At 40.0% G+C, this 12,229-nt stretch overlaps 1 protein-coding gene across 1 annotated transcript in view; it reads right to left on the bottom strand.

The window, feature by feature from the left end:
* Positions 1 to 12,229, bottom strand: part of Arid5b (AT-rich interaction domain 5B) — a 183,836-nt gene that overhangs the window by 19,031 nt on the left and 152,576 nt on the right. Inside the window, 1 exon segment of the mRNA XM_042696278.1 lies at positions 7,621 to 7,718. Within this exon segment, the coding sequence (XP_042552212.1) occupies positions 7,621 to 7,718 (98 nt within the window).

Here is a 12,229-nt window from a genome sequence, read left to right as displayed (position 1 = left end):
AATATTGGGGCATTGGAAAGTTATCAGAGCATTTGAGGCATGCGCACTGACAGTGTGTGAAGCCCTTGTGTATGAATGTGCTTGCTCATCCTGGAGGTGGCTGGGGTGGGGGGTGCTTTACAGAGGCTAAGGAGTATGCTGGTGGCCAGGGGGGCTTCCAGGACCAAGTTCAGCAGCATAAGCTTGGTGGGATGCAGTGAACACTTTCCAGACTGAGCAAATTTTATCTGGCACCCTGGCTTTTTACCAAAAGCCAGCAGGACTTCTGTGGATTTGGGGAAAGAGAAAGAGTGTCTGGTGACTGGGTACAAGAGGGAGAAACAAAGAGAGCTGACCCTACCAACAAGACAGTGTTTGGAAAGGAGATGCAACGATGGACATATCCACCCATGGGACCTCAGGAGTGGAAATAGGCAGTGAGAGAGGATGCAACATCTGCCTTTGGTATTTTAACGATTTGGAAATTTCACCTTAGGAAGCTAACCGCTCCCTACCACCTTAGAGGGGATTGCCCTTTCTGTTTAGCTCACTGAATTTAGCTCAGTCAGGTCTTATTTCCTGGCATGCTCACTGTGATGCACTGAGGCTCCTAGAGAACTTTCAAGAAAAGTATCACCACATGGTCCTTGATCTGGGATACATGGTCTTTATTGTTCTTTAATGTGATCAGAAATTTTTATTTTTATTTTTTGGGAATGAATGATGTCAACCTATGTTCTAACCTCTTTGTTGTTGGTGGTGGTGGTGATGATTTGGGGGCCTGAACTCTGGGCCTGGGCACTGGCCTTCAGCTCTTCAGCTCAAGGCTAGCACTTTACCACTTGAGCCACAGCACCACTTCTGGCTTTTTCTGCTTATGTGGTGCTGAGGAATCGAACCCAAGGCTTCATGCATGCAAGGCAAGCACTCTACCACTGAGCCACCTTCCCAGTCCCAAGTTCTAACCTCTTTAAGATCCAGTTCAAATTCTAGATCCTCCAGGGAGATTCTTCCCATTTCAGATGGGAAGTCTCTTTTCCTTCTTTGATCTCTGTTGAACCTGTTACTTCTATCAATTACAAGCTGCTTTTAATAACCTTAACTATTTACCTCTCTTCCATGTGTGTAGGACCTATGTGTCATATCTGGTAAGTTAGATAAACTAGGAGTCATAGTTGTCTTTGTTTTCCAGTTCTAATGGGGGTGGGGTGGGGGGGAGAGTTGGCTCCCTGGGGCTGCCAGGTAGAGAAAGAATTTGAGGCTGAACCTGGTCTGAAAGGAAGCAGCATTGGTTTTTCTAGCAATCTTTGCCATGATGTTGGTAGCACAGGCATCTCTCAGTCCTGTTCTTTCAGTCCTCAAGTCCTGTTCTAAATACTTTGCTGTCACTCTAAGAGTGCTTTGCATGAAGTAGATGCTCAAAAACGATAGTAGTGAAGGAAAATTGAGTGGCTAATCTATTATTCCCAAGTAAAAGGAAGAGGCCTTGGGGAGAAGGCTTCCTCACCAATTTCAATGCAATCTTAGCCTGTGTTGAGAGAATGATGCTGCCCCCATTTAGAGAAGTACTATGTTACATTCCAAGTAGCTCTGGGTATTCTGAGTGACACAAAGTAGAGGCAAGCCAAGCTGAGAAAGGCCCATAAATTGTGCTCTGAGGCTTGGCTGAATGGAATAGGAAGACTTGGAGTGAGAGAGAAGCTTTGCCAAGCATCTGGAAGCATCTGAAAGACCAACACTTAAGTCATCCTCCAAAGGCAAGGTGGGGCCAATAGGCAGCCACAGAAGCACGTAGAAGGGCTTGGTGGAAGAGAGCCTTGGACAGTGGATGTTCCTTCTAAGATCTCCCACAATAAGCAGAGAGTGGGAGCCTTGTGTCAAGCACAGTCATCGGGCATCTGACAGGCTGTAAACTATAGATGGACCTGGTTGGTTTCACATATGAAAAATACTTTCAGGAATATGGGAGGCAATATGTGTAAAGCTAGGTGGTGTCGTGTAAAAGAAATCTTGAGGACCTGGAAGATCCAAGAACCACAGAGTTTGTATCTGATGACAGCAACAGTGTTGTCAGGTCACACTGGGCTGCCCTAGCCAGGGCTAAGTGGACTAGTCTCCACTCTTCTACCTTGCTTCTACCTATGTCTTCTGCCCTGATAAACACCTGACTTTGTGCCTACCATGTAAAGCAGCAACCCACTAAGGGCCTGACTGAAGGACTAATTGACATATATTTCCTATCTGTTGCTCATTGACATATCATATATTTCCTATCTGTTGCTCATTGACATATATATATATATATATACATATATATATATCATATACATATATGTCATATGTATGATGTATCATATATTATATAACTAGAGTTATAATCATATATATGATATATATCAGTGAGCAACACTCTTTATTTATATATGTATATATATATATACACATATATATTGTAAAATATCATCAAAATGAGTTACTAGAAAAATGGAATTAAAAAAAGAGGCATACAAAATGTGATCTCGTATTTCTTACTAGATTAGTGGACATAAAACAAGTCTGGTAGGGCTGGGAAGGTGGCTCAGTGGTAGAGTGCTTGCCTTTCATGCATGAGGCCCTGGGTTGGATTCCTCAGCACCACATAAGCAAAAAGAAAAACGCCAGAAGTGGTGCTGTGGCTCAAGTGGTAGAGCGCTAGCCTTGAGTTGAAGAACTGAGGGACAGCGCCCAGGCCTAGAGTTCAGGCCCCATGACCAGACCCCCCCCCCCAAGAAAAAATTAAGGGAATTTCAAGGAAAAAGACAGGGCAAAAAAAAAAAAAAAAAACAAGTCTGGTAAATTCCATGTAAGGGTATCAAAGCTTACTTGTAATTGTTGTGCTTATTAAGTACTTCATAGGCTAGTAGAAAATAGTTCATGGGCAGGTCAGGAAACCTCATTTGAGTTGTGCTGGTCTGAAGAGGGGTGTTAAGGGATCTCTCAAATATAACATTACAAGATATTGCCTGTGAATTTCTCAATCATGCATTTATTAGCTCCAAGAGTATCAAAATGAGCTGGGTGCCAGTGACTCATGCCTATAATCCTAGCTACTCTGGAGGCTGAGATCCGAAGATTGTGGTGTGAAAACAGCACAGACAGGAAAGTTTGTGAGACTTATCTCCAATTACTACCACAAAGTCAGAAGAAGAGCGTGGCTCAACTGGTAGGGTGAACCCTGAGCGAACAAAAGCTACAGAAGAACGCACAGGCCTTGAGTTCAAGCCATTGAAACATATCCCCCCCCCCCACCCCCCAACTCACTCATGTCAAAATCAGCAAATGAGCAAGAATACATGGAATTGTGCCCTGGACATGAACAGAACTGTAAGTCACCTTGTAACTCACTTTGACTAGACCTTGGCCTTTTGCCTTAGTATGATTAGCTGAGTAGTCTTTAGAATCTGATTAATCTTTGGCCTTCATTTTCAGCACATACTTATTTAGTCAGAATATGAAGCCCCCCCCCCCCCCCATCTTGCCTATCACCTTTAGCAAAAAAAGAAGAGAAGGCTAGAAGGAAGACCCTCTAGCTTTCTATTTCTGCCCAAGTGCATCTGGCCTGGTATGGCTCACCCCAAATCACTGTGAAGGAAGCTGCCTGAACCACACAATCTTGTTCAAGGGGCGCTGCTTTCTTACTAGGAAAGCAGAAGGTTAGAATTTGAAAGTGGGCATTATGTATGCAAAAAGATGAAGTGTAATTGCTCATTTCCCTCACAAAGAAATACATTTGTTTATGATTTTGATTTTCTACATTCTCAGAAAAGCACATCACAAAGTACTTTTTTTCCTTAATGCTCCTTTTAAAATCCTTAATAACAACTTCATGGGCTCCACAGAAACAGACCATTTAATTTATTCGGGAAAATTAAAACCAGTAATCTGGTATTCTGTGTAAAGGTCCTCCCCTCCCCTTTACTTGTGCTTCAAAACATTTTTTTTTAAGAAAAAAGAAATGTGCATGTGAAACAAAGCCTTTAAAATGAATTATTATTCCAGAAAATTAAGCTAAGAGAATTTCATAAAAGCAGCCATTTTGCTTTTTTTGTTCCTTTACTGATAAAAGAAATTGATTTGAGCATCTTAAGCAAAGAGTTGGACAAGAAGAGAAAATGTTCTACTAGGACAGTCCAGGAAGATATAAGCATTTTTGTTTGCATTATAATCTATAGTAACTTTATCTTTAAATCCCAAGCAAATGACCAGAATAACATTTTATAAGCTTTGCTGAGTTTCAGACATGTATGTAGCAACAGCCTTGCGATGGGAAAACATTAATGCTTTTTATATTGGTAATCATCTGTAACATGAGCAATTAAGTACAGTACTAATGGACTATGGCCAGGAGCCTGGTACTAATATTAAAAACTGACAGAGATGAATAGGTTTGGAAGCAAAACCAGGCTGACAAAGACATTTTTATGAAGTGCTTGGACCTATTTGATTTAAACCAATCAGAGGCAAGTTTGGACGAGTCGGGCCTTCATCGACAAAGATGCATTCATAGGCATTGTACCATTTCTGCTATGCCTTAAATAAAAACAGCCATTGATTCTTTTCAACAGCCCGCACTTTCATTATTACACTCATTAATAAACCCAAAGTGCCCAACTAATATACAAGTAACATTTTACTGAGGAACTGGCTTTTTTTTTTCTTGTAGTAAAATGAAAACATTTACTGGAATTGTGAACCACACTGCATAAAAAAAATACATCAGTGGATAATGCACAGTAGATGACTCTTTTTTTTTTGTTGTTGTTGTTCAGCTTCTAGGAAAGCAAAGGTGGAGGGGGAACTAGCAAAAGGAGTGAGACTTTCTATTCAACCGAAAAGAGCAAGATGCCATTCTGATCTGGTTTTGGATGGCTTTACAGATTTCCAAAAGCATTTCCAGAGTTACTTGCCCACAAAGTTCTGATCCCCACCTTTCAAGCCTTCTTGAAAATGATGGTCTTTCACTAAGCTAAGTCACCTCTGTGTGATCTGTGTTTGTGAAGACAGTGACTAACAAGAATGAATAAAATGGGCTGGGAAGGTGGCTCAGTGGTAGAGCGCTTGCCTTGCATGCATGAGGCCCTGGGTTCAATTCCTTAGCACCACATAAGCAGAAAAAGCCAGAAGTGGAGCTGTGGCTCAAGTAATAGCTTTGAGCTGAAGTGCTGAGGGCCAGTGCCCAGGCCCAGAGTTCAGGCCCTATGACCAACCAAAAAAAAAAAAATAATAATGAATGAAATCTGCCATAATCAAGTCTTTGGAGTCACAAGTTCAGCCTCTTCTTTGGTCAAAAGCCTTGGATGGAATTCAATGTTCTCTGCCTTTCTCTAGGAGAATCAATTGAAAGGAAGTTGTCCAGAACAGTGACTCCCAGCCACTTCTCCCTACCACTCATGGGATTATGGGTGATTCCTCAAAGATCAAGAATGACATGATTGTAACTACGGTCTTAAAAGTAAATCAGCGATCCTCATATTTTTGGTAATTAATTATTATGAATTGCACAGCACCCCTTGCTTCTAATCAGAAGGTGATAATGATCTAGATGGCAAAGGGAAAAATGCTAAAGACTTACAAATTACCCTGGGGCAGCTGTGCTCTAATCTGACTTTTGTAGGCTCTATATGACGATGGCTCTTGCTGGTAAAGGGGACTGGAGGATGGTTCCTACATGGCAGCTAGACTAGTCTATTGCCTTTCAACTCCAAATCCACCCTTTTACACTAGGTTTTGTGATGGGAGAAGATGGACTCTTTAATGACATGTCCTCTTATTCGGTTGTCTTTCTGATGAGGTTCTGCAATCAGAGTGAAGGAAGAAGGGACCTCACCCTTACTGTTCCTATCAGTGCCAACCCAACAATCATGGAGCACAGCAGTTGGTCCCTCTTTTAGTGACAGCAAAACCAGTCCTCTGAGACCTAGCAGTATCCAGCGAGAACTCCCCACCTCAGTAAAACCAAGTCCTTACAGCTCCTCCCTCTCAGCTCCTAAAAGTTAAGTGCTTAGTTCCAGTTTGGTAAAGGACAATCTTCCAGCTTCTAGGTGGTCAGACCCTAACCACTTCTCTCCATTTTCATCCTGGGCAACTTGGAATTTTTACCTACAGGTAGATGAGGTACATTACACCAACACCTGATTCCCTATAGTAAATTTTTTTTGTTAAATATATCTTGTCATTTCCATTTTACTCATTGTCTCCTGACTAAATATACTGAGCAAACAAAATGCTAGATTTTGAAAAATAATCCACTTTTTGAAACCCAAATCTTGTGAAATATCTAGATGATCCCAAGAAACTGGGAAGGATTTTAATAATCCTCTAATAATGTTTAGTAGATCCTAAACATTTGTTTGTGGTATCTCTATTAAAATTTTTCAATTACTGATTCAAGGTTTTTGGTAAACTTTTTTTTTCCCAGAAAGAGGGAGACTATGAAACAAAATCTATCACCTTCAAAAGAATGTATGTTGGCCTTTCCTTTAAGACTGGGGCTATTTTATTCACAAAATTCTTGAGTGGAATTTACACAATGACACACACACATACACACGATAGATTCAGTCATCTCCATTCCTAACCTTACCTGTTTATTTTTAACACAATGAGATGTTTTGTGAAATTCCTCTCATTAATGCACTTATCCATTTAACTAGGTGAGCTACCTAACTGGTGAGATGCATTCCCTTTTCAATTTTTGTTTGTTATCAGGTCCAATCAGCTCAGTGGCTCAGGGAAAGGAAGAAAGAAATGGTCACTCTAATTAAAGCAACTGTGCAGACAATACTTATAGTGAAAGTGTTTTGATTAAAGGCTTGACTCAAAACCAAGCAGTCTATGGTATACTTCGGCATTATTTACAGAACATTCCCCTGAGAGGACACTGTACAAGGATACCAGCAGCAGTGTGAGAATGCATGGGCCTTTGTATTAGATACTCAGCAAACTATGTCATATTTTAAAAAATGATGCTTCATATTGAAAAACAATACTTATAAAGAGCAGTAAATTGAACATCTATTATCAATTTTAAAAAATCGTTCTGGACCATAATATTGCCAAGATAATCTCTGGGAAATACTTTGTGGGAATTTTTTATGATGTTCTAAAACCATTACAATTTATTCTGATTATTTCTACAAAAGCACCCTAACTTTTGTTGAATAACCATATTCTTGAGGCTCTGGATTAAATTCAGCATAGCTAAAACTCTAATTGGACTTTAAGCCGCATAACCTGAGATGTGCTTGTATGACTATAAGATGGGAAGATGGGTAGATGTCCTGGGTCCAGACTGAAGCTGGAATGAATGCTAATGACTATAAGAACCACCAATAAATTCCATACTCTCAGATAGCGAGTGAACCAGTCTATTTGTCAGCTCCCTAGATGTGTCTTATGTTCATTCTAAGAACATGTAATTTTATTCCCTGTAACTACAAAAGGCCATATTGTCCAAAACAAATTCACAAAGCAATGTATCAAGTAAAATATCAAAGGGATATTTTCTGTTTCCTAAAAGGTCCTTTAGGCTTCCTCTGCCTCATCTTCCAATTAACATCCTTTTAAATAATTAAGGCTTTCCAAGAAGGAATTTCTTCTTACCTTTCATAATGTCTCCGGGTACAGGTGGCGGCACTGGTGCTACCAGGGTTACCCCCCAATTCGTCATAAATATGCTTCCACTGACGGCGGGCTGTTATCTGAAAAAGAATGGCAATGAGAAATTCAATCTAGCATCATGAGACATTTGCAGTGCCAGGCTTTGGTACATATGCAGCAATCAGAAGGGAACAGTCTGTTCTGGAAACCCAGAAACACACAGGTCCAGATGAGTTTAAGGGGAGATTATGGTTTTATATAGTGAGATCTCACTTTACAATAAAAATGGAATCCAACTTTTGGCTCTATATTTTGTCACCCACGGTACATTTCATCTTAGGCATCTCTCTGGCTATTTGTGTAGCTTATTTTATTCTCGTCACCCAGAACCTTCTCCTTTCTGTTACCTGATTAAGTATCAAAATAAAATCACATTTCAGCTAAACTACATTTTAGTTTACAGCTTAAAGAAAATAAAAATTCACATTGGCTGCCCGAGGTTGGGTATCTAGGTTAAAGAAAAGACTTTGCCAAACATGCTTTTGTATCTTCTCATTTTAAACTCACAAAAACAACAAATGCCTACTTTAACAACACTAATTAAAATTACCACATAGATTAATGAAAATGTTAAATCAGTAGAGGAATTTAGTCATCTCTAGCTACATTTTTTTAAATGCCAATTTTTCTAACCACCAAAACAAAACCCAAATCAGAAACTATGTATGTCACAAGCTGTTTATTTTTATGCACTTAGGTCAGGAAAGTGAGATAGTGATCAAATCCCATGAAAGCTAACATATTCCAGAGCTAATTTGCTCAACAATGTAGAGTATTGAGTTGGGAAACTAAAACCAAATAGCAGATATAATATACTTCAGTGAGTGTTATGGTCTTGGTTTATTCCTTAAATTTTATTTTTGCACATAAATTAAGATTCTACAAAATATCAGATGCAAGATCTAGTAATTGATTATTTTGGGGGAAACCAAACCATGTACTAATCACACACAAGCAAGACTAGTGTTTCCTTGGAACTAGGAAGACAGGATATAAGTTATGAGATCATTGTGAACATTTCTAAACAGGGTGAAAGGAAAACTCTTACTGAATGTGTGGGGGACAGGGCGTGATAAAGGTAACAGTGTCACTTAATACAATGAGGGCAGAAAGTTTCTTTTGAAAAATATCCACAGAGCTGGCCAGCGGAGTTCACCAAGAGGCTATAAGGGCAGCAAGTAGTGGAAGTTTAACTTGCACTGGAGTTCTGCAATTATAATCTAAGAAGAGGAAATGTGGGGATGAAAAATTACAGGGTAACTGGACAATTTCCATTATCATTAAAAAGAAATAAAAGAACCCCTTCCTTTTCATAAACCCTGTTCAGCAGGCCCAAGTAGGACCTGGAAATAATGCTAAAATGGTTCCCATTCCCATGAAATAGTCTTGAACCAATTGGTTTCAACGGTTTTCTTTAGACACAGCTGTCTTCTCATATCTACTAGCAGGGATTACCAGAAATAAATTCATACTTATTTACAGGTTTGGTTTAGATTCTAACTACTGGTTTCTAACCCTTTTCAAAACACTCACATACTTGTTTGGATAGTTATTATATTGTAAACTAAATCTCCATCCAAACTTTAAAAGATACAATCTCAGACTGATCTATTTGAGAGCCATCTATCAAGGAAGGAGAAACACAATTCTCTCCTAAATGTTTACGTTACACCACACTCTACTTTCCCTCAGTCAGATGACACATTGCAGCCCAGGGGAGCACACAGGGCCAGGGAACAGCCACAGGGTGTGTCTGTCCCATAAGTCACTCAGAAAAAACCATCACTCTGGTCATCTTTGTGTCTCTATGGAGCCTGGACCTTGTAAGACAGGTCCACATTATTGGACTCTCATTCAGATTCTGATGGAATTGAGACACACAGCAGAAGAGCAGCAAGACCAAGACCTATGCAATGGTGTTAGGACACCAAAACAAGACCTCTGCTGAATCAAAGCAACTTCTACATCAGAACAACATGAAAAATAGCCTATGCTGTAGCAAGATGGTAACACAGGTAGGTCTTTGGGGCCCTATTCCTTCAAGGGAGGCAATGACTTTGGGAATCAAGGCTTTTACTGTGAGTTCTCCACCTCTAGTGTTGAACCCCCTTTCCTATAAAGAAATGTATGGAAGAGTTAAGAAAGAATAGAAACAGGTGGGTGGGGTTAACAATGTGCTTAGTTAAAACCGAGGTTTCTTCCTCTCCTGTATCCAAGTATTCATCTCTCTGGTTAGCAGACAAGGTCTATACTGTGTTCACTATGGAGTCCTAGAGAAGTCCTGATTCTAGCAAAGTCCATCCACTGATGCATTCATTCACCAAACATTGACAGGCCAGATTTCATTTCTCAGGTTCTGGACCAACAGCTGGATTATAACAATGGAAACAGGCCCAGCACACAAGCATGTCCTCCAGCATTCAGCCACAGAACACCAAAAGCAAACCAACGGTCAGGTACAAAGCAAAATTGTAGCCAGCATAAAAAAGGTAACGGATAAAAAAGACCACTGCTTAACAATGCTTGATAGGAAATGTACTCATTACCTTACTCATTTAACTGTAACCCCTCTGTACAGTATCTTTAATATATACATACATATATGAAGAAAGACCATTGCTGATCTGTGTGAAAATGGACCTAGTCTCTCACAACCTGCCATCCAGAAGAGGGATGCTCTGTGGAACACTTGCTGTTGCAGAAATGACAGACATGCATTAAGAATAAATAATGCAGCAGAGGAGGCTGAGAGGAGATCATGCCTGTAATCCTAGCTACACAGGAAGCTGAGATCCAAGGATTGTGGTTGGAAGCCAGCCTGGCAGGAAAGTCTGTGAGACTCTTATCTCCACTAAACTACCAAAAAAGCTGGAAGTGAAGTTGTGGTTCAAGTGGTAAAGTGCTAGCTTTAAGAAAAAAGGTCAGAGATACAGCCTAGGCCCTGAGTTCAAGCCCCAGGACTAGCACACAAGCACACAAAAAGAATAAATAATACATTATTATCTGATGAAACAACTGTGCCTTGCTCTAGGTCTAAAACATGATAACCAGAAGCCAGTAGCTGGCAACACTGGGCATTAATAAACCATGTGCTGCTGGCTGAGTATCTGTGTTAGTACCTCAGCTAGCAAGTTCTGGCATTTTGATACAGCTTTTGCCAGTGAGGGTTCACCTAGAGTGAAGATAGGGCTGCTTCCAGAAAGTGTTTCTGTTCAGCAACTTTCACTGGGTCATCTGACTGAATCTGGCCATTTTGAGATATTTTCCTCAATTGGAGAGTCATCAAATGTTCTTCCTAACTGCTGAGTGCTTTCAAGTATACAGGTCTCTCTTCTTAGCATGGAGTTTTTATTTTTAATCTCCAGATCTATTTATTTATTTGTTTTATTTCAGTATGGAAACTGGATTCAGGGCCCTGAACTTGCTAAGCAAGCGTTCTACCACTTGTGCCATATTCCCCAACTGATTTCGCTTTAGTTATTTGGTGATTGGGGGGTCTTGTGTTTTATTTTCCCCTGGACCAGCCTGGACTGAGACTCTTCTATTGACTCATTCCTCATAGCTTATTGGTTGAGATGAGATTTTGTTAATTTTTTTGTCCTGATCCTTGACCCTCTTGATCTCACTCTCCAAGTAGCAGAGATTACAAATGTAAAGCTACTGCATCCAACACTCAACCTAATTTTTTTTCTTTATGATCATAGGTTTTTAAGGGCACTAAGAAAAATCCACCTTTGTATTTTGAAAAGAAAAATGACCATCTCTAACAAAAATGCAAGACCCCAATCAAAAAATAACAGTAAACAAGCACAAGCACTACTTCAAGCAGTGCTGTCAAAAAGAAAAAGAGAAAGAAAGAAAGAAAGGAAGGAAGGAAGAAAGGAAGAAAGAAAGAAAGGAAGGAAGGAAGGAAGGAAGGAAGGAAGGAAGGAGGGAGGGAGGGAGGGAGGGAAGGAAGGAGGGAAGGAAGAAAGGAAGGAAGGAAAGAAGAAAGGAAGAAAGAAAGAGAGAGGAAGAAAGAAAGAGAAAGGAAGGAAAGAAGGAAGGAAGGAAAGAAGGAAGGAAGGAAAAAAGAAAGAAAAAATAGTGGAATTCATGCTAACAGTATTTCTCTTAGGTTGCTTCCCCAGAACTCTTACAAGGCCCTCACTTGGATTACAAGGACTGTGATAGCATTATCTATTGCTACTTTCTTTTGTAGGACAACCTGCTGTGTACAGAGAAGCATTGAAGTGGGAAGAAGAGGAGGAGGTAGAGCTCTGAAGGTATCATGAAAAGAAAGTGATATTTATGCCCTTGAAGGAAGCATACCCCTTCATGATCAACACAAAATGAGCTGAAAAACACAGGCAAGTGAAATAAATCCATCTGGATATTGAAACTCTTTATCTTACTTTGAAGGGACTTGGAATTTACCTTTTTCCCTAGCATAGGTTACCAGCTAAGGAGCTGTGTAAAAAGTACTCCACCCAGTGATGATCACAAAGTTTTCATTGTTTATCAAGGCAATGGTTGAGTAAACAAACTGACACTAGAATCTAGGCAGTGTTTT

This window comes from Dipodomys spectabilis, unplaced genomic scaffold (assembly GCF_019054845.1).
Source record: "Dipodomys spectabilis isolate Male_0828 unplaced genomic scaffold, ASM1905484v1 ptg000207l, whole genome shotgun sequence".
In the NCBI taxonomy this organism is placed as follows: domain Eukaryota; kingdom Metazoa; phylum Chordata; class Mammalia; order Rodentia; family Heteromyidae; genus Dipodomys; species Dipodomys spectabilis.
The sequence above is the reverse complement of the archived record's forward strand: the minus strand, read 5'-3'. Positions and strand labels throughout refer to the sequence as shown.